This window comes from Rhinolophus sinicus, chromosome 14, assembly GCF_057876585.1.
Source record: "Rhinolophus sinicus isolate RSI-liver-muscle chromosome 14, RSI-T2T, whole genome shotgun sequence".
Classification (NCBI taxonomy): Eukaryota; Metazoa; Chordata; class Mammalia; order Chiroptera; family Rhinolophidae; genus Rhinolophus; species Rhinolophus sinicus.
This window is the reverse complement of record NC_142514.1, coordinates 100292324-100315391: the sequence shown is the minus strand read 5'-3', so window position 1 is coordinate 100315391 and position 23068 is coordinate 100292324. Positions and strand designations below refer to the sequence as shown.

General features: G+C 51.2%; 1 protein-coding gene across 1 annotated transcript in view; it reads right to left on the bottom strand.

Annotated features, from left to right (window-relative positions):
* Positions 1–13296: 13296 nt before the first annotated feature.
* Positions 13297–23068, bottom strand: part of NECTIN1 (nectin cell adhesion molecule 1) — a 70720-nt gene continuing 60948 nt past the window's right edge. Inside the window, exon 6 of the mRNA XM_019719332.3 lies at positions 13297–17566. Within this exon, the coding sequence (XP_019574891.1) occupies positions 17019–17566 (548 nt within the window). The 3' untranslated portion in view covers positions 13297–17018. The remainder of the gene's footprint in view (positions 17567–23068) is intronic.

Below are 23068 nucleotides of genomic sequence, written 5' to 3'. Positions count from 1 at the left end.
GCAGGTCGTGTATTAGAGAATTCCCTCAGCTTCTGTATGTCTGGAAAGGTCTTTATTCCTCCTTCATTTCAAAAGGATATCTTTGCTGGATATATTATTCTTGGCTCATAATTTCTCTCTTTCAATAGTTTGAATATTTGGTTCCACTCCCTCCTGGCTTGTAGAGTTTCTGCTGAAAAATCTGATGGTAATCTAATGGGCTTTCCTTTGTAGGTTACTGTCTTCCTTTCCCTGGCTGCCTTGAGGATTCTTTCTTTGTTGTTGATTTTAGACAGCGTCAATACAATGTGCCTTGGAGAAGGCCTGTTGGGATTGAGGTAATTAGGTGTTCTATTTGGTTCTTAGATTCGAGGGTCCAGTTCTGTCCACAAGTTTGGGGGATCTCATCGACAATTTGTTTGAATATATTCTCTGTTCCCTTCTCTCTTTCTTCTCCTTCTGGTTTGCCCATTATTCTTATATTGCTCTTTCTGATGGAGTCCGAAAGTTCTTGTAGAGTTCTTTCATTTCTTTTAAGTCTCAAGTCTCTTTTTTCCTCCATCTGTGTCATTTCCAGGTTTCTATCTTCGATGTCACTGATTCTTTCCTCCATCTGGTCAACTCTGCTACCTAAGCTGGTTATTTCATTCTTAATTTCTTCTATTGAGTTCTTAATCTCCAGAAATTCTCTTTGGTTCTTTTTTAAAATTTCAATCTCTTTTGTAAAATGCTCATGCTGTTCTTTGATTGTGTTTCTGAGTCCATTAAACTGCCTATCTGTGTTTTCTTGCATGTCATTGAGTTTTTTCAGAACTGCAATCTTGAATTCTCTGTCAATTAAGTCACATATTTCTGTATCTTTAAGTGCCTTTTCTGGAGACTTTTCACTTTCTTTCTGAGCTGTCTTGTTGCCTTGGTTATTCATGGCAATTACTGATTTATTATTTCTCTTCCTAGACATCTATAGGAGTGGCTTCTGCAACAGGTTGATAGGAAGAGGTCTTTCTTTTGTTTTCCAGTACTTGTTGGTAGAATGTTTTATTTTCTCTCTGACTTCAGCCCTGTTTTCTCTCTCACACTGTAATGTTATGTTTTCTCTGCACTATTCCAGCTTCTCACACAATGGGGGGATTCCCTGGAAGGCGGGCTTCTCCTCTGTTAACAGTTCACCTGGGTCATAGGGCCACGTGTCCTTGTGGGTATGCGGAGAGCTTTTGAAGTTCCAAAGCACTTCCTGCACCAGATTCAGAGCCCATGTGTTTCAGCAGTTCTGTGTACTCCTGCAGGGATCTGCCCAGATAGGTGAGGCCAGGGGCGCGGTGCGTTGTGAGAGGTGGCCCAGACCAATGACAGTGACCACCACCACAGCTGGTCCTGCTTCCACAGCTCCCTCCCCTTTGCCAGAACTAGTTGGGCTGCGAATTTGTGTCTGCGGTCCACAGTTCTCAGAACCGCAAATATTCTATTCTTTTGGTCTGCCACTGCTACTGTTGTGCTTCTAGCACCGGGTAGGTGGGGGCGGGGCGAGCTCTGGGAGTGTAGGGAGGGTGTGGCTAGTCTCAGTGCCTAAGGCTTCTGTTCTCTGCTGGCAGTGAGGGCTTAAACCACCGTTTTCAGCCTTCTTCCCTCAGTCTTTGCTCCGAGGTCTCTGTCGTGAGCGTTGGGTTCAGCCGTGTTATATGCTGCCCCCTCAGCCCTGTGGGCCATGAGCGGAGCCCTAGCAGTCCGAGTTCTTCCCTCTCCCACAGCTGCGGTAGTTCTGGGAAGCAGCGAGCTCGGAGCAGTTAGCTAGGTCTGCGTCCTGCGCCCGCGCGGCTCCGTCTCTGCGCACTTCTCCCTTCCCTCCTCCCCTGGTCGTGCAAATCTCCCACGTGTAGGTGATTTCAGTCGGAAGTGGGCCTCTTCGTCTTGCCTGTCTGCTGTGCAGGGAGTCCTTTGTGGAGTTTTTGTTGTTCGATTAGTTGTAAATTCCAGGGGAGCTTTACAGAGGGTCACCTCATGCCGCCATGTTGATGACGTCTCTTTACCAGGTTTTTCAATAAATGTCTTCTATGAACTAAACTGATGATAGAATTAGCATCTAAAAGGACCACAACAGGCTGAAACACTGACCTTGATAACTAAGAATATATAACAGAGCAACATGAAAATAATCATATTTAAGGGAAAAGTAGACAGCCCAAGTACAGGGTGAGCGAGATCTGCTTAAACGTAGCACACATGAAAAAGATTCATTTATCCATGCATCCATCTATGTATCTACCCAGAAATTTAACCACCGGGATTGAAGCCCTTTATGTTCCATGCCACTACCATGAGGTCAGCTGGGTTGGCTGTGCCCAGAGTGAAGAGGAAGTAGACCATATTCAGGGAATACATGAAGAGAATCCCCACCCCTCCACCTTCCTTCCCATTCCCTGCTAATCAGATCAGTTCTAAGGATCACTATTTTATTCCTGGCCCCTGGAATGAGAGGGAGCTGGTAATGTGTTTTGTTTTGTTTCCCCCCAGAATAGCTAGAGTAACTGGGATTAAAAAAAATACATTTTTTTAAAGCAGTTTTAGGTTCACAGCAAAATTAAATGCAAGATATAGATGTTTCTCATATACCTGTTGCCCCATGAATGCAGTCTCCCCTACTACCAAAATTCCACACCAGAGTGGTACATTTGTACAATCACTGAACCTCTACTGATACATTATGACCCCTCAAAGTCCCCAGGTAACTGAGACTTTTGATGTGGGTTTGAGAGTTTGCTCTGTGCCAGTAATTGTGATAATGCTTTTCTATAGCTATTGGTCAACTGAGCCAAGACTTGAACCTAGGCTTGCCTGACTCCCAAGTCCAGGCCCCTAACAGATGTGTGGTGTGATGACTAGAGCAGAGGGATAAGCATATGAAAAAGAGGTTTGGTCAGGAGTAACTATCTCCAAATAGCTGAAGGACTGACCTAGGAAGGCCAGACTGTGTAGAAATTCTTAGACCAATGGGTGAAAATTAGAGGAGGGAAATTTTGTCAGAATAGAGGAGTTACCCTATAGTGGTAGGGCTGAACTTGAGAGGTAGTGAGCTGTCCACCACCACAGGCAGCTGGAATGCTTGCAGGAAAGCCCTGCCTTGGGGGAGGTTGGGCCACACCTCCTGCAAAGCCTCTTGACTCTCACTTGGATAAATCTGATTTGGTTCAACCTGTGTTGTGCATCCTCTGTGCTCACCCTGGGATAAATGCTGGTGATGATAAGACACAATCCCAGTCCTCAAGGGCTTACAGCCTCATGTGGAAGGCAGCCGGTGTGGTTATATTACTTGTTGACTTCTTACCCATGGAGGCTCTCTCAGAGCTGAGGGTCCTGGGAGCATTGTAAAATGGAAAGAAGTTGGCCACCAAGGGGAGTAGGTTTGAGGAACGGACCCCAGCCTGCTGGTGTCTGACTCAGTCATCCCCGAAAAGGTCTTTGCTCCCTGTGGAATAGGACACTTTTCTTTAGGGGACCTTGGGCCAGTCCTTGGGTAGAGAGTAAAGAGCTTACACCTGCCATCTTCCCCTCTGCCTCTCTGAGGGTCCTCCCTCATTTGCCTAACAGGGCTCTAAGGGGATGGTCACTGTCTTTCATAAAGCACATTCACTTCTTCCAAGGTGGTAACACTGTGGAGCAAGAATCTCCATTTGTGGAGGGCCTGCAGTACTGCCTGCCTAGACTTTTAACTCAGAATCCCACTTTCCCTTCCGGCAGGTGTTAGAGACCAATCTCCTAGGAATGTTCTAAAATCAGAAGGCCAGCTATATTAGCATGGAAGTATGACCCCATCCTGGCTCTATACTTGCCTTCAGGTACTGGCCTCCATTGCAGTCACAATCATCCAGAATCCCAAGTCTCAGAGGTGACCATGATGGTGATGAAGATGATTGATGATGACGATTATAAATAGCAGACTTGGTATCCAAGTTCTTATGTGCATTACCTCACCAAATCACCCAACAGCCCACCCTTCAATCCTAGTTTCCTATCTCAGTACCCGTCTTTTTCTCATGATTGACACCTGGAATGGCCTCTGCCTCCACATCAGGGTCTCTGAAGCTGGCTGCCCATTAGAATCTCTTGTTGAAAATATATTAGTCCAGGGCCCCAACCCCAGAGCCTCTGAACTTATTGCCCTGGACATCTTATTTTTTAAATCCCCAGGTAATTCTGGTGTTTGCCACGGTTTAGTTCTATGGTTCAGTGGAGACTGTACTGTATGTTGACGATGCCCTGGGGCTGGTTCTCAAGCCAAGCAAGACTATTGCTTTGCCCTTCCTAAGGAAGAGCTCAAGAAGAGCTTGAATACAATAGGGACAGTGGGACCAGTTTAGATGAGTGTGGGGACAGAGTCAGGAGTGCAGTTTCCAGGCTCTCAGCCTCACTGGAAAGGTGCTGGCTCAGGTAGTAAATGGCCATCAACTGTGATTGGATGACCATCAGCTGTGGCTGGTTGGACGTCAGCTGTAACCAGTGAGCCATTGGCCACTAATATAACTGCCGTGGCTACGCTAGCAGCAAATGGGGGGCTAGCAAGAAGATGGTGGCTGGCAAGGGCTAAGTGTGGATTGCGGATTGCAGAGAGAGAATGGCAGAGACAAGTGGATGGTGGGCTGCGGATCGTGTAGCTCCTGCTTCCTGTGTCTCCAACCCAGCCGCTAGCGAGAATATAGTGGTATGACTCCCCCATCTATGGCTCCGTGGGTGTTCCTTTTTGGCCTCACCATATCCTGCATTCTTATGTGGGGAGCAGAACCAGAGGCCCCGCAGGCTGCCCCGCATGACAATGAGGCTCCAGGCAATGGACTGTGTATATGAGCTGGGGAAGGAGTGGCTGGGAGAAGGGAGGGAGAGGACAGGGCAGTACCTGCAGCTTCCCCTCTGGGAGTTCATGGTGGGATGGGGAGTGGAAACTGGCCTGGCTTGGCCATCAAGCCTGTAAACTAGGGGAGAAAATAGGGTTTGGGGACCACAGAGTTTAGTACCAAGGTGGGTTCCAAGGATGGTGTGGGGAAGAGCCCCAGAAAGTAGTTTACAGGCTCTCGGTCTCACGTGGATAGGTGCTGGCTCGGGTAGTAGATGGCCATTAGTTGTAGCCAGTTAGCCAATTAGCAGGTAATATAACTGCTGCGGCTACCGAGGAGAGAGGAGGAGAGTTGTCAGTCGGTTGGCAGAAAAACGGACAGCAGGTCGCACGTCCAGTGAACCCAGCCTCCAGTGAGACAATAGTGGTATGACTCCCCTACCTATGGCTCCGTGGGTGTTCCTTTTTGGCCTCACCATGTCCTGCGTTCTTATGTGGGGAGCGGGACCAGAGAACCCGCAGGCCGCCTGTGGGGGCAGAGCCCCAAAAAGTAGTTTCCAGGCTCTCGGCCTCACATAGACAGGTGCTGGCTCAGGTAGTAAATGGCCAACTGTGATTGCATGGCCATCAGCTGTGGCTAGTTGGCCGTCAGCTGTAACCAGTGAGCCATTGGCCACTAATATAACTGCTGTGGCTACACTAGCTGAGGAAGAGAGAAAGAATGGGGGCCTAGCAAGAAGATGGCGGCTGGGCTGGCAAGCGTGGATGGCGGTTTGCGGACAGTGTGGATCCAGCCTCCAGTGAGAGTATAGAGCCGCCAGAGAGAATATAGTGGTATGACTCCCCCATCTGTGGCTCCGTGGGTGTTCCTTTTTGGCCTCACCATATCCTGCGTTATGAGGGGAGCGGGACCAGAGACCCTGCAGGCCGCCCCGCACGACAAATGGCGCAGCGAGCAGGGTCTCCCGCACGACAAATGGCACAGCGAGCAGGGTATGGTGTTGGCTGAAACTCTCCGGAATATACTGGAACAGTTTACACATATAAAAGCTCAGCTTCGTAAGCAGGGTACGGTGCCGGCCAACACCTACCGAAGCATGGTGGAGCGGTTTGTGCGTGTGAGAGCCCAGCTTCGGGAGGCCCATGAGGAGCGACACTGCGAACGGGAGGCGCGGTCTGCCTGGGAGACTCAAGCCTCCAGCTGGCACATCACCCTCTTGGCCATGGACGGCGTTGCCTTCATTTTGGTGATCTGCTGCGGCCTTAGGATCCGAGGGTTGTGGACATCTTACACCGAGGCCTCCACCCACTCAGACACCTGGCACGGCGATCAAGATTCCGACCAGGTAGGAATGGAGTCTGACTCTGGGCAGGAGGATGTGTGGCCCCCACACAGTGTGTGGTGCCCGGTGGCCACTGTTCTCAGGAGTTGGATCCACAAGGAGGGGTGGGAGGAGATGGACGGCTCTCCAGCCAGCGTGGAGAGGGCCCTGCAGGCTCTGGCTGAGCAGTTGCCAGAGGAGGAGAAGGCTACAGCCAGCCGCGTGGGCTGGATGTTCCTCACGGCCTTGAGCCTCAACACGGAAAATGCGCTTAATGAAATGGCCAGGGTGCCGGACCAGGTGTCCCGGTTGGAAGCGCTGGAAGCCCGGGTCCGCCTGTTAGAACAGGGGCCCCAAGGTGGAGACTCTGAGGCAGAGGCGGAAGAAGCAAGTGGAGGCAATGTAGCTCCCAACCCCCAAGCCCGGCCAATCTTGAAGCAAAGGGTAAAACGTGAGCAACCTTTGGGCCCCGGGGGCGTTGCTGCCGGCAACCCAGCTGTGACTGAGTTCACAACCTACACCCCATACACTCCCACTGAGTTGCAGGAGCTGGGGAGGCGGTACAGACAGCGCCCTGGAGAGCCAGTCTCGGCTTGGCTGTTACGTTTATGGGATGAGGGAGCAGACAACATTCTCTGCTCCCCAGGCGAGATGGAAAAGCTAGCCTTCGTGACAGTGCATCCGTCCCTGCGACAAAGGTTACAAAACTGCCATAGGTTGGCCAACAACCAAGGCAACCATTCTCTAATGGCGTGGCTCACGGCTGCGGTACGCACCGTATGGGAACAGGCTGGTGAGCTGCCAGACACTGTGAGTCAATGGCAGTCATATACAGAACTTACTCAAATCATCTGTGAAATGGGTATGACACATGCTATTTTTATCCTCAACGTGCAGGGCCCAGATGACGAGCTTTTTACAGCCAGCAGGAGAGATCTGGTTTTGGATACTGCACCTGCGAGTGCTTTTGGATCCTTGGTTGCTATTCTTACACCGTATGTAGGGCGACGGATCCATGAAGTTACAACTGCCATGGCCACCCTAGGGGATGTTGAAAGCCGGAGGCGAAGGAAGTTAAGACAGGAGGTCCGCACAGTTGAGACCTGGAAGCCCAAACCAAAGGTAAAGGGGCGAGGTCGCGGGCCTCAGAGAGTAACACACGCACAGATGTGGCGTGATCTCGTGGCAGCAGGGGTCGATAGGAAGAAAATAGACCGACAACCCAATGCACTCCTGCTTGAACTTTGGAAACAGTTGCGTCCGGAACAACAATTCCGGAGAAGCATAAAGGAGGTGTCTGGCAAAGCGCGACCCGTGTCCCTCCAGGATTTCATGCAGCCATTTGAGGCAACTCCTTTCAGCTTGATTAGGGGTGGGGCCAAGGTACCTGGTCAGAGGGGACGAGCAGGGACCGGAGGCCCCACGTGGAACTGTCCCTACATTGGTCCCCTTCTAATGTGTAGAGGGGTTTGGCCCTAGTGGACACTGAAATGTTCTTGTTTATGGGAACCCAGAACTATTCCCTGGACCAGCAATCTGCATTGATGGCTACGGGGGGAAAACTGTGACTGTGAAAGCCGTTTCCTTACCACTGGGTATAGGAAGGCTTCCCCCTCGTACCTACAAGGTTTATGTCTCCCCCGTTCCGGAGTATATTCTAGGGGTGGACGTGCTACATGGCCTCAGCTTACAGACGTCGGTAGGAGAGTTCCGTCTCCGGATCCGGGTGGTGAAAGCGGTCACACGCGGCATGCTCACCACCCTCCTCAAGTGTTGCCACAGCCCTGGCGCATGGTTACAGTGCGACAGTACCGCCTGCCAGGAGGACAGGAGGAGATTGGTCGTACAATGTTGGAATTGGAGAAGGCACATATTGTGAGGCCAACACACAGTGCCTTTAACTCCCCAGTATGGCCTGTCAAGAAGCCAGATGGGACCTGGCGAATGACTGTGGACTACAGGGAGTTAAATAAGGTGACGCCACCCTTCCACGCTGCAGTGCCTTCAATTCATGATTTAATGGATCGTCTGACTGTCCGCCTGGGGACATATCACTATGTAGTGGACTTGGCCCTGGCAGGTCAAAAGCCCCCACTGTCAATGGTTGGGCCTGCTAGCCCCATGGGGGGCCAGTTTGACTCATGATTTGCAAGTGACGCCAGGCGTGGTGGCTGAGTGGCCACCGCAAGTGACTGCAGTATACGGAGGTCCCGATACTGGGATGATTTTGCGAGGAAACTATGTGCTCTCACTATGGCCTATTATGGGGTCCCCTGTTCTGTTACATGTTGAAACTATGCAAGGGACCCCAAGCACTGCCATAAAGGTCTGGTACCACAAACTGGGAAAGGTGCCAGTGGCAGCGACCCTCCTTTCCCAGGACAAAAAGCTAGCATGTATCCTCCCAGATGGAAGGGATTTGCCATTGTTGGTTCCTAAGACTACTGTTTCTTTTCGTCTGTAGATGTCAGTAGGCTACTATGGCACAGGGACCCTCGCAGAAGACGCTTGTTGCGTAGATTGTGAGGCGAGACCCTGGAGGGGTGGAGTGTGGGGACAGAGCCCCAGAAAGTAGTTTCCAGGCTCTCGGCCTCACGTGGAAATGTGCTGGCTCGGGTAGTAGATGGCCGTCAGCTGTGGCTGATTGGCCATCAGCTGTAGCCAGTTAGCCAGTTAGCCGCTAATATAACTGCCGCGGCTACGAAGGAGAGCCGAGGAGAGTGGAGGAGAGTGGAGGAGAGTCGTCGGTGGGTTGCAGACAAAACGGACAGCAGGTCGCACGTCCGGGGAACCCAGCCTCCAGTGAGACCATAGTGGTATGATTCCCCTACCTATGGCTCCGTGGGTGTTCCTTTTTGGCCTCACCATGTCCTGCATTCTTATGTGGGGAGCGGGAGCAGAGAACCCGCAGGCCGCCCCACATGACAAACGGGGCAGTGAGCAGGGTCTCCTGCACGACAGATGGCTCCCCAGAAGTGTTTAGCTGTAGGGATGGGGTAAAGGTGGTTGCAGGAGCAGTATCTCTCCTGTAGCTTTCACAGAGGCCTTTCCTCCTCTTTTCCCCCAACCCACCTGCCTTCCATTCTTCAAAATAATCACAGATTCCACAAATGATATTGTGATTTACAATAGAAAGCATATATTTGGTCTTTGTCCTGGCTCAGAGCTCCTAAAACCCTGGGAATTTCCTAAGCAATATGAGTGATAAAGGTGATAGTCGTAAGAAATGTCTTTTAATCACACCTGAGTTTATGTTAATGAGGTGTGTGGGGACAGAGTCCCAGAGAGCATTTTCCAGGCTCTTGGCCTCACGTGGAAAGGTGCTGGCTCGGGTAGTAGATGGCCATCAGCTGTGACTAGTTGACCATCAGCTGTTCCCGGTTAGCCATTAGCCACTGATATAAGTGCCATGGCTAAGCTAGCACGGCGGATTGCAGTTAGTATAGCAGATTGCAGCTAGCAAATGAGATGGCTTGGCAGAGAAGCGGACGGCAGGTTGCGGATCATGTGGCTCCTGCTTCCTGTGTCTCCAACCCAGCCGCCAGCGAGAATGTAGTGGTATGACTCCCTTATCTATGGCTCTGTGGGTGTTCCTTTTTGGCCTCACCATATCCTGCGTTCTTATGCAGGGAGCGGGACCAGAGACTCTGCATGACAAGGTGACTTTTGAAAAGCATCTAAGGTTGGGGACTGGCTGCCAGGGGAGCCAACCATGTGATTAGAAGGTTGGAACTTTCAGCCCCACCTTTAACCTCCGGGGATGTGAGAACTAGAGATTGAGTTCAGTTACCAATGGCCAATTATTTACTGCATCATACCTATGTAAACCTACTACCGTGTTTCCCTGAAAATAAGACCTAGCCGGACAATCAGCTCTAACACGTCTTTTGGAACAAAAAATAATATAAGACCCGGTCTTATAGTAAAATAAGGTAGTAGGTCTTATAGTAAAATAAGACCGGGTCTTATCTAACATAATATAAGACTGGGTCTTATATTAATTTTTGCTCCAAAAGACGCATTAGAGCTGATTGTCCGTCTAGGTCTTATTTTCGGGGAAACACGGTACATAAACACCCAAAGGACGGTGTTCAGAGAGCTTCTGGGTTGGGTGAACACGTGGAAGTGCTGTGAGAGTGCCATGCTCAGAGAGGGCATGGAAGCTCCAAGCCCCTTTCCACATATCTTGCTTGCCCTATGCATCTCTTCCAATTGGGTGTTCCCGAGTTATGTCCTTTTATAATAAACAGATGATCTAGTGAGTCAACCGGTTTTCTAAATTCTGTGAGGCACTCTACCAAATTAATCAAAGCAAAGGAGGGGATTGTGGGAACTTGTGATTTATAGTCAGAAGCATAGGTAACAATCTGGGCTTGTGGCTGGCATATGAAGGGGGGGCAATCTTGTGGGTCTGAGCCCTTAGCCTGTGGGATCTGATGGTATCTCTAGGTAGATAGTGTCAAGATTGAGCTAAATGCTTGGTTGTGTGTGGGAAAAACACATTGGAATTGGTGTAAGAATCATACCACCTTTCCCAGGAAGTCTTCCCCCACACTTCCAGCCCTGTCTGACTGACAGCTCCATTCAACACCAAATGTGGCTCCCACAAAGTCAGTTTAGCCTACGGGGTTTACACTGCTCTGTGGATAAACTGAAACTTGTGTCAGATCTATTATCCCCCAGGAGTTAGGCAGGTGCCACCCTCTTCCCCTGGATTCCTTCCCCTCCTACTGCTCTCAGAATATGGCCCTGCTCTTGAGCATGTTTAGAACATGCTTTCTGATGGTCTGGTTGCCAAACCTTAGCTTCTGCTCGCCATGTGCTGAATAAGCATGATGGACTAGGATGATCTCTTTCAGAACAACTAATACTAATATAAGATGCTAAATTCTCAAGTGGGCCTGGAATACTCTTAACACACCTCTGGTCTGGAGAACTCCTATATATCCTTCAAAGCCCAGGGGAAATGTCACCTCATCCATCAAGCCCCTCAGATCTTCCCAAACAAAAGTAGCCATTCACATTCTGTGCTACTGTAATGCTTTACACACAGCTCTACTTCAGCCTGTGGCCAGCATGGCACTGGATGTTTGGAATTTGAGACTCTTGGGAGAAATTCTTTGAGAGCAGGGACTCTGGGTGGTGTGGGACTAGGTTTTCCAGGCTGAAATTCCTGCCTGTTCCCAGGAATTTTTTTTTGCTTTCCTATTCCTGAATCCCGAGAAAAGTTGATTGGGAAATCGGGAAAATTGGCTCCTTGAACCCAGGTGGTTGATAGTATAGGCCATCACTTTGTGGAAACGATTCATCGTGGCGAACAGAAAACAGATTATATCTTGGGATTCAGGAATGGGAAAGCAAAAAAAATTCTTGAGAATGGGAGGGAATTCCTGCCTGGAAACCCTAGGTGGGACTATCTATCACAGTATCACACAGTGCCTGGCCCAGGGTGACCAAATGAATGAATGCATAAGTGAATAAATGAATTCCTCAATTCATCAAATTCCCTTAACCATCTGCAGCCAGAGGGAGTAAGGTAAGGCGTATGGGAGAGGGGTCTTTATGGTATCCAGAGAGAGGAGCTCTGGCTGCCCAGCTGTCTTAGTCCTGGGCGCACAGCCAAGATAAGGCACTGATGGGCACACCACAGGGGGACCTTAGCCACTCACGTGGGTTCTGTCTCCAGGCCATCCAGCATTTGATCCTCTGCTCTGCTGAGGGTTGGATGGGGAGCGAGTGTTGAGGTTTGGGTGGAAAGAGCCTAACTATTTCTTTCCTAAGCCTAGCTCCACTAGAAGCTAGGTGTGCCCTGGACTTCTGGTATCCTGGGGAGAGGGGCTGTATCCGGTTTCTCAAGCCCAGAGGCTTTCGTTCCTTCCATTGCCAGAGAAAGTCTTAGCTAATTTGGTGGAATGCTCTAGTTAAATGCCAATTAAGATGTTCTGTCCACTGCTTTCTTCCAATATATTAATAATGTAATTAGTATTTATTGCCTGCAAAAATTAAAAATTAACTTAAATGGACAGCCTGGAAAACTGAGGAAGTAACTGCTTAACCAACGTGCATCAACATCTAAGCGGTCTAGGGTGCTGGGTTGGCTATCCAGTGAAGGGACCAGCCAGCTGCCAACAGCTGCTGGCTTCTCCATGCCTGATTCCACCTGTGCCAGGTTCTCCATTCTGCCCTATTCATAGGTGTAGAGTATATGGCCTTCCCCAGATGTGCAGTGCTTTATGTTAGGCTGCCACCTTGGCTTCCAGCATCTCTATTTCCTTTCTTCAGGGATGTATGGTATGGATTTCAATGAAAGGAGATACTACTGGGGGTGACTGGGAGGGGGCAGTTATTTAAGCCCCTGCCACTCCCACCCCAGAATGGATTTGTCCTGCATTGCAGCCTAGAAGATGAGAAGCAGATGGTACAGGAGTGAGAAGGAGAGCAGTAAATAAGGAACTAGGAGAACTTTCCTGCAACCAGCCCCCTGGAGAGATGGGCTGTGTCTCAGAGAGAGCGTGCAGGGGATGGGGCCTGGCAGCATCCTCAAAACAGAAGATGAAAGGCTAGAGCTCCCCATCTCTTACCTATCTCCAGGGATCTAACACAACCAGTATGACCGTGCTTGTGTTCTTCTCCAAATAGCCACAGGAAGGGATTTGGCAGGAAGAAGCACAGCAGGCAATGGGGGAGTGAAGAAGGGAAAACTGGAGAGGGCCTGAGTGGGAGCTCTGCGTGTCTGGGACAGAAGGGGCCTACACTGAGGAGAGCAGAGGACTCCGGCCAGCACAGGGCCCTTCCTCTCCACTGTTAGCCCCCAACGTCTGAGGACATGCACCTGAAAGGGCTCCCTGCCTGTGCCTGCGCAGGCCAAACCCGCCCAAGGCTGCTGTCCATAGTCTTCCTGCTTGTGTGGAAACCGGTTCAATGGTAACCTGTGAACTACGGGGGAGGACTCAGGCTGGACCCTCACATTCTCCCTTGGGACTTTTGCAGGGGTCTGCGTCACTGTTTCAGAACAGTAGAATCTGTGCACAGGGGTGGAGGCTCCCTTCCCTTCACTACCGTGCTGGTCACATCTCCAGCTTTGCCCTGTCACCAACCCCATGGCTGTGGAGAAGGAAGGGCACAGCCACTCCAGGGAGATGAGGAATGACACAAGGTAAGGCCACCAACATTGTTTTAAACACTTTATTTATAAAAAAAGTACATTTTTTTCTTTAGTATGTATTTCAACCCATCAGTTTTTTTGTTGTTTGTTTTTTAACACAGGTAAAAGAGGGTGATGCAAACACCCCCGGGTCAGAACCAGGAGAATCTGCTAGGCCGTCCCTGGGACCACAGATGAAAACAGTGACAAAGAAACTAAAGCAAAGCTTGTGCACCACTCAGAGGGGAGGGGTGGCAGCTTCTCCTGGATTTTGTTTCCATTTATACAAAAAACATCCATTTTTTTCTGGCCAAGAATACCGTTCCTCGCAGCAGGAGTCGGGAGAGCAGCAGCACCAGTGGGGGCAGGGCTCCTCTGGGCGGCGGCAGCAGCAGCAGCAGCAGCAGCAGCAGCAGCCCTCACTGTCTGGGCCCTGGCACAGGGCCTGCTTCCTGGGCACCCATGCCCAGGGCAAGTCTCCCTGTGGGTGTGTGGAGCCTGGGACAGACCCACCTGCTGCTCACTAGGAGAGGGTGACTGGTGACAGTCAGACTTCAGAAGACTGTCTGGCCTCTAGGAGGCCTGGGAATACGCCCTTCCTCCCAGATGAACTGCCCTCACCCACCTAGCAATCCCTGGTTCCTCTGCTTGGAGAAAGGCAGAAAAGTTATTGCACCAGTGATTAGGGCACCTGGGAGGGGGCTGGCGGAAGGGGCACGTGACCTGGGAACAGGGCTCCTGAGAGTCTCCCTTACAGCCTGAGCACTGGAAACCCGTCTTTCCTCAAAGGCTTCAGGAGGCGTAGCCCATGCCTCTGCCGTGTGTGCGTGTCTGCGAGTGTGTGCCTGTGCTTGGGTGTGTCGGAGCTGCGTGGCCCCATGTGAGTACGTGTATGTGCTGGGCCTGGCGTGGCTGCACTGGCTGTGGTCACTGGTTCTGTGCTGCTGCTTTTCAGCTCCTTCCAATAAAAGGGACTCAGATGGTTTTACATATATTAGGACAATATCAAAATCTTAAGGAAACGGGTACAGGTGGAGTAGGGGGTGGGCAAGGACAGGAAGAGCAACCAAAGGCAGAATGACAATTGGGGACGTCTTGGCACAATTAATACCAAGTTTATTTCATTTCCAGCAAAGGGAGAAGCTTAGCTCAGTCTGGTGTCATGGAGAAGCAAAACATCCTTATCTCTCTGCTGGGCCAAACCTCCCCTTTGCCAGCTGGCGGTGTCTGTGGGCAAGGTACCCACAGCTCCACAAACTTGGGGCACAGAAAACCACATCTCCCAGGCCCAAGTGCCAATCCCTGACTCATGCCCATGCTCAGCCTTGGGTAGCAGCTAACCTGCTGGGCTCCTGGTAGGGCAGGACCTCCCACGTGGCTCAGGCACCACAATTTGTGCTTTGCTTGGTGGGGTGTGGGGGTGGTGGTATGAGGAGGTGTCTTAAGGGGGACTCAGTGCTTTGGTTGGGCCTGGGGGCCTCCTAAGTCCATCATAAAGTGAGGAATAGGGGCTGGCAGTGCAGGGTAAGGGAGACGCACGAGGAGGATTCCTTTTAGTCTTATGGTTTCAGGGGACAGAGAACGACTCTATCAGGCAGGCCTCTGGAATTTCCTCCTACCTGGGGGCAAGAGGACCAGACAGAGGTGTTATAGTGGCATGAGGTGGAATGGGACAGTGATGTAACATGGAAAAGGTCCTCTGCCCTGGGGGGGGGGGGGGGACACTAATACTGCTGGGAGAAGCAGCCCCACTCCTTCAAACCCCTCTGCCCTGTGGCAACAAAGACTCCAGAATTTTCTCCCCCAACTCCATTCCATCCAGTACCCCCCATGCCAAGAGGGGAGAGCTGCCCCAGGGCTGGCATGGCTTCAGATTTCTGCTACGTGGCTACTGGGTGGCATGGGCTGGGACTAGGGTAGTGTGGGCCAGGTGAGGGTGGTCCAGCTGGAGGGTTCAGGGTGGCCAGGGCAGAGAGCTGGCTGGGGGTCCAATAACAGTACCAGGGAAGGGAGGAATAGGGCAGGGGCCTGAGAGCTCCCCTGGGAAGCCTATGGCAGCGCAGGCTAGTGCCTGTGGGCACAGAGTGGTCTGCACGCCGCCCTCCCCCCCTAACACTTGCCATCACATAGAGCCCTTGACACCCTGGGCTGAGTTACTTGGAATCCCAATGGGGAGGCATGAACCTGCCTTTCCCATCCAGGGTCTTTCCCATCTAGAATGTCGGCAGGGAGGTGGGGGCAGATGGAGGAACTGAGGCACTTTGAGCTGGGGTGACTGAGAGGGCTAGGAGGGGCCTTCCTCCATTGTAGAGATGGGAAGGCCGAGTGTTGGGGGACTGACAGGAACCCAGGGCCCATTCAAGGGGCATCTACAACTCAAAGGGAAAGCTTCTCCAAGGCCCCCTCATCTAGAACAGAGACCAGGGACAGTGAAGAGCAGGAGCTTCTGACTTGGGACCCCTGGATCCCACACACCCCTTGCACTTCTGGCCTTCATGGGCGAGGTGCTGCCTTCACCCTTCAGTCTGCGACCGTATTTGCAGAGATTCTACCACATGGCTTCCTTCCTCATGCCCTCCACACTGGTACTCGATCATCTCTAACTCCTGGAGGCATGTCCCTTCTGGGATCCCAGCCGTGACTCCTCCAAAGAATCAAGAGTTGCTTGCACTTGACAGATAAGGGAGAAATCTGAGAAACTTCCATGCTGTAAGAAGTAGTTTAGGGCCAGTCTGAGATCCTAGGGTAGAGGTATCAGGGGGCCTAGTCTCAGCTGCCCTGGAAGTTTCTGAGGGCTGCCCCATCGTCAGCTGGGAAGGGGGACGATGTGCAACAGAGCGGTGCAGGCCTGGGGCAGTGTCCAGCCTGGGTAAGGCCTATGAGCCCTGGGGGTACGCAGGGACAGATGGGGTGGTGTGTGTGTGCATGTCAGTATGTGTATGTGTCAGTAGAGGTATGTGGGAAGTGTGGGCCAGAGTCCACCTGGAGCCCCACTTTGTGGGGAGCAGAAGCATACTGGGGTAAAGAAGAGGGTCATGCCAGAGCTGGGCCAGCTTCACTCTCTGTAGGCCAATGAGGGAAAAACATGTAAAACCAACTAACCAGGAAAACACAGTCCATGGCCCCAGGTGGGACCTCAACTTGATTCACTTAACAAATCAGACAACTCAGGGTGCTTTGGAGAAGACACAACACACCTCTACCTCTTGGGTGCAGCTGCTGTCTAGATCGGGGTCAAAACTGCCGGCTGTGTCAGCCCATGGTGAGTGGTGATGTGTTGGGTTCCCTCTTCCTGGGAAAACAGGAGCAGCATCTGGGGGTGGGGTGGGGCTTTTCCTCTTGGAGGCCCTTCATCCTCTCACCCCCAATGGAGAGAACACAAACAAATTCCAGTGTTGGGGGGTGGGGGAGGGATGGCTCCCCAAACCCTGGAGCGAAGCCCAGTAAGACACGAATAGGGCTCGCTGCAGAGAGGGCAGGCGGCTATGGTCAGGGAGGAGAGGTACAGCAACACCAAAGCCACAGTGACCACAGCACCATGGGGAGGACTAGGGACAGGGAGGACATCAAAACAAAACTAGGTTGTATCTGCCCTGGGCTTCTAGGCTCCCTGGGACTGTAGGGCTGGCTTTGGGCAGCTGGGTGAGTCTCTGTGAGCTCCTGGAGGACTGGGTGGTAGGGGGAGGGCGGGGGGCGTGCGGGTGCGGTCTGGGTAGAAGGGGAGCAGACAGAGGCTCTGGAGAGGGGACTACACGTACCACTCCTTCTTGGAAATGAAAGACCCGTCGTTCTGAGAAACCATGTTCTCGGCCAAGTCCAGCTGCTCAGGGTCATACTGGTAGCCCAGAGTCCGGTCCCCGTAACTGTCCTGACAGGCTTCTGCCTCATCCACCGTGAAGTAGGGCCTCTTGGTGTCCTCATCGTATTTGGGGTGGGGGCCGCCCACTTTGCGCTCACCCCCTCCACCGCCCTCCTCCTCCTCTTCTTCCTCGTAGCTGCTCCCTCCCAGTGGGCCAGCCTTCTTCTCATCATCTGAGTCATCAGGGTACTGTAGGTTCTGGGCCATGGGTGGGTGGTGCTGGGGGATGCCCGCTTTGCTGTAGCCATTGCCGTACACGTGCTTCTTAGTGCTGTAGTCACCCTTGAAGGTGTGCCGGCGCCGGCGCAGGGCCACCACGACCCCGCCAACCACAATCAGCACCAGCAGGGTGCTCCCTGCCACGCCCCCGATGATGGCCGTGGGCACTGGCCCGGCTCGCCGCCCATGTTCGGGAGGAGATGGGGTGTAGGGGAATTCTGGGTGAGGAAAAGAGATGGAGGAGATAGTGTCAGTGTCTGCTCAGTGGCAGGGAGTCAGGGAGGCAGGGGAGGGAAAGCTACAGTTCCAGGGCCTCTTGGCACACCCCTCCAGAAGCCTAATGTGCAGCAGTGTTTGTGGCTAGAGCGAGAGAAGAGAGGCAGAGACAGTGGTGTAGCTCAGAGCTTCCACACTGACTTTTTCCTTGGACGTGATGCTCACCCTTATTAGAAGGGCAGAGAGGCATGGGTGCCAGCCCACCCTTGACCCCAGTGTCCACTAGATGCATTCACTGTCCCAATACCCTATGACGTAGATATACTATTAATTTCCATTTAACACCAAGGAGACTAGTCTTGGAGAGGTTAAATAACTTGCCCAAGGCCATCAGCTAATGATGGAATTTTTGTTCTGCTCCAAGTAAAGCCTGCACAAACATCACCACTACCCTGCTGCCTGACACCTGCTGGTCACTGGGTGCCTACCTTATTTCATATGCTCCTAGAATACAGGGAAGAGGATGGGTTCCCAAGTGCTGGCTCCATAGATGCCCCATGAGTGCCAGAAACCAGGGCTGTGGTTCTTGGTTGCAGTCTGGCCCTGTAGGGCAAGGTGGAGGCCAGGGGTGCTGCCAGGCTGGGCCATGACTATGATGCTCATGAGCATGACCATACAGAAAAGGGGCTTGAGAGCACAGGAGTAGGTAGGAAAGATGAGGATTACACACCGAGGACACATATGTGGGCACATACCCCTTGTTGTCATGGTGAGCCCGTACGCTTGTGCTGATGTGATGGGTGTGTATACAGGTATGTTCACACTGAGGACAAAGTGGAAACAAAAAGGTGGGAAACAAGAGAAAGGAAGCAGGTAGGAAAGCGAGAAGGCTGGGTGAATGACTTTCTTTGCCACTGGGGCCAGGCCAGACTGGTTCTGCTCTGAGCAATGCTGCCCCTCCCCTTTCTTTACAGGGCTCTGCCAGAGGCCAAGGCAGGCCAAGGAGAGGCTGAGGGAAGCGGTTCCCAGCACCACCACAGGGTGGCACTGAAGACCATAGCTGGCTTTGGTCAGGAGGAGTTGGAGGGCAGGACCAGGGCAAGCCTGGAGGCTGACCTCTCTTGTTCTCATCTCTCCTGTCTTCAGGTCAAGGTAAAGGTTTGATTTGGGCACATGCCTGGCCTCTGGGAATTGATTTCTGCCAGCTCACTCTCTGATTCAGCTTCACTCATTCCATGGGAATCCTGCTCTTCCTATGAGACATTCCCTTCTCCCAGAGCCTGAACTGCTGGAAGGGCTAATGAAAACACTGAGGCCAAAGAAGGGGCTGCGATTTGTTCAGTGGGCTGCGCTGGGCCCACCCAGATGTTACTGGCCTCTCCACATCCAGGAGTTGGCAGAGAGAAGCTCAACCACTGAAGACTCAGCTCCTCACTTGTCCCCACTGTGTCCTCAGTGCAGGTCCTTGAGTGGCTTCCCAATAAATACATATTGAATATTTGTTCTCACTGTCTACTTCCAGAATAGTCTGGGAACCTCAAGGTTCAGATGGAACACCAGGTCCCATCTGTTTACTGCCTTTAAAAGAGCTGCACACGTGCTCTGCATGAGGTGGGAGCTGCCTCCACAAGGGACCAAAGAGGCAGCTGACCTCTTCTGTACTTTCTACCTGCTTGCTACCTTTTCAGTTCTCACCCCATAATGGAATGCTCTCTCCTCTCTTCACCTGCTGCATCCATGCATCTATCCATCCATCAATCCACCCACCCAATCAGCAAACGTGTATTAAGCTTCTACTTTGTTAGTCACAAGACACAAACTCACAGTCTAGCTGAGGAACCAAATCACACTCTTAGAGACAAAGACAAAGCAGCATGCAGACATCAAGGGCATTGGCAGAAAAGTGCCTCAGGGGTGCAGGGGAAAGGGAGCACTGTGGCCTGGAGTTAGAAAAGGCTTCCCTTGCCTTCCATCACATGGATTCCTTGATCCTTGGCTTTCCTCCCCGAGAGTTCAGTCTCTGGCTGCATTGCTGGGCCTTCTCTCTCTTCCTTGGAACTTCAGCCCTTACTCTCTGCTTTCTTTCCTAGTGACAGACCTGGTCTCAGTGTCATGAGTTACCTTTATCCTGCTGGCTCTTCAAACCATGTCAGGTGTCTAGCTCTCACCAACTCTGGGACTTTATCTCCAACGGCCTCTCAGATAATATTTCCCAAACTGTAGTGCATGGAACCTCAAGCCACTGGCTCAAAGGGTCAGCAAAAACTGGGGTTAAACACTTTGGGACACGTCAGTTTAGGCAAAGCATCAGAGCCCTTCATCTTTTCATGCACACTGTGAACTTTAAGAGAATAGGATACAGTATTTCCCAACCTCCTGGAGCATGACCCCCACCCTTCTTGACTCAAGGGCCATTTTTAGGACTAGCACTTGGGTACACGCTTTGAAAACTCTCCTTTAGCACATCTTCATTTGGCATTCTCTCCACCATCTCAAACCCATCTGTCCTCACCTGGTTCACCATCTTCCCTCCAAATGCTCTCCATTCAACACCACAACTCCCATTACCATTTGTCTACTCTTCTAGTTTAGAACCTCATTTATCTTTGACTCTTCCTTCTTCAGCTCTTGGGGTCAAAATCGATCCTCAAATCTTGCTGACTCTTCCTATTCAATATCTTATCACTTTATGCCAGGTTTTACTGTTGTAGTAGATTCCTGAATCTCACCTTCATTTGGTCTCTGCCCTCCTTTAGCTGCTCCATCCAGGTTTAATTTTCACTCCTTTCTCAAGACTAGCAATGACTTCCACACTACCTGTTAGACATGCCAGCCTGGTTTGCAAAGCTTCCGTCATGCAGCTTGATCTTGGGTTTGGCTAATGCACTGTCCTCGCTGTCCGAGTTGATTCTTTACGCAAACCTTTGCTCATGCTGTTCGTCCTGCCAGGATTGCCCTTCCTCATCCCTATTAGCCTATTTTAGTTCTTTAGTCCCTTCTGTGTGTAGCCTTCTCTTCTCCAGTACACACTTATGTTTCTCTTTAGAATTTTTACATACCAACAGTCTGCACCTCTCATTCTGGAATAAACAGTAGCTAATTCTATTCCATTAATCATATACTGACATATTACAGTAGAGCCTATGATAAAACACCCTGCAATAAATGCAAATTAGCTATGATTGGCCACAGTCTTTCTGCCACTGTTCAAATTGCTAAAGTTCTTCTTTTCTTTTTCCTTTTTTTAAATTTATTGGGGTGACAATTGTTAGTAAAATTACATAGATTTCAGGTGTACAGTTCTGTATTTGTGTTCACCACCCAGAGGCAGTTCTCCAAGTTCTTCTTTTCTGCAGGAACGATGAGAGGGTTTGAGGGAACAGCAGCTTCACAACAATTGGGATGGGCTCAACTTAGTGCTACAATTGCATACAATGTAAGTTCCAGTACATTTACTTTCATGCTTGCAGAGATGGCAGAGACCCAATGAAAAGTAAAGCTCTCCTACATTTTATTTGACTAGATTGAATTTTTTGGACCCCACTAATCACAGTATGGTAGAGTTTACAGTATTACATGTTTCACGAGAATGGTGGGTGCCCCAAACTAGTCTTTATACTCGAATTCAAAGTAAATCTAGAACCTGACCACTTATCACCATCTCCATCACCACCACCCTGATCTAAGCCACCAAAATCTCTCACCTGGATTATTGCAATAGCTGCCTAACTGGCTTCCCTGATTCCACTCTTTTCCTCTATAGACTATTTTCAACACAACAGCCACAGAGATCCCGTTAAATCTGGGGAGCTTAAATGCTCCATGTGATCTGTGCCTCTGCCCCCCTACCTCTAACTTCATCTTTTGCTCTTCTCCACCCCAGGAATTCTCAGGGCCTTTGCAGTGGCTGCTCTGCAACCCTGGAAGGCTCTGCCCCCAGGTGTCCCATGGTTACTCCCTCACCTCCTTCAGGGCTTTGCACAAATGTCCCCTTCTCACCAAGTTCTTCTCCGATTGCCCTATTTAAAATTGCAGCTCATGAACCCCCATCCACAGAATTTGGGACCCCCTACCCTCCTCTTCTTCTCTTTTCCATATCACCTTCAAAATGACTTTTTCAAATGTATTTTATCTATTGCTTGTTGTCTGTTCCCTTTGTGCTAAAACGTAAGCTCCACAGGAACAGGGACTTCGGCTCACTGGTGTATCCTCAAGTACCTAGATTGCCTGGCACATGGCTGGAGTTCAAGAATTAGTTAAATGAATTCTATAAAGGCAAGGCTATGCCTTAGAGGTGAGCCTTGCTCTAGGCAGAGCAAATATTCAGGAGACACGTAAATAAATGCATGCATTGGGGACCTCATTTCATTGGAGGGACAGGAGGAGTGGAGTGGAGTGGTGGCTTGGGGACAGATGATACTGGACCTCTTTCCTTTCTAGGCCCTCCTGTTTAACTTACTGTTTTTCCTAGTCCTAGGGAGGTTTGCTCTACCCTGGAGATATTTTGGGACCAAAGGAACCCAGGTTGTTTTGGCTTCTTTAGGGTCAGGCTTGTGTAGAGGCAGAAGAATGACTAAGATGACCTTCCAGCATTGCAGACTTCAGAGTGAAGATGCCAAGTGAGGGTACAAAAGAAAGGAGCAGATATAGGGACCTGATTAATTCATAAGCAGAGGGGGTTGTTTGGGGTGGAACGCAGCACCCACCCCCTCCACTTCTGTCCTTCCAGCTGTCACATTCAGCCAGTAGCTCTTGTCTTTGTGCCAGGAGCAGAGTCTCAAGAGCTGCAGCTGGGAGGGGAGAGCAGAGCTGAGCAGTGGAATAGGGTAGCTTGTGCTTGCTGGCAGGGGTCCAGCCTGCATCCCTCACCTCCTCTAACAATGGGGGCAGCTCAGCCCTGTTCCTGAAGGATTGCAGCCTCCCCTCTGGGGCAGTATGGGTTCTGCATTCTTTTGGGGCCCTGCTTTCCAGACTGAAGTAGGTGGGCTGTTGCGGGGGCTTTGGATGGATTTGAGGTAGGATAAAGAGTTAGGGTTTAGGGGGCCGTCCCGGTGGCTCAGGCGGTTAGAGCTCCATGCTCCTAACTCCGAAGGCTGCCGGTTCGATTCCCACATGGGCCAGTGGGCTCTGCCCCCTGCAACTAAGATTGAACACGGCACCTTGAGCTGAGCTGCCTCCCGGATGGCTCAGTTGTTGGTTGGAGCACAGGCTCTCAACCACAAGGTTGCCAGTTCAATTCCTTGACTCCCGCAAGGGATGGTGGGCAGCGCCCCCTGCAACTAAAATTGAACACAGCACCTTGAGCTGAGCGGCCGCTGAGCTCCCGGATGGCTCAGTTGGTTGGAGCCTGTCCTCTCAACCACAAGGTTGCCGGTTCGACTCCCGCAAGGGATGGTGGGCTGTGCCCCCTACAACTAGGAACGGCAACTAGACCTGGAGCTGAGCTGCACCCTCCACAACTAAGACTGAAAGAACAACAACTTGAAGCTGAACGGCACCCTCCA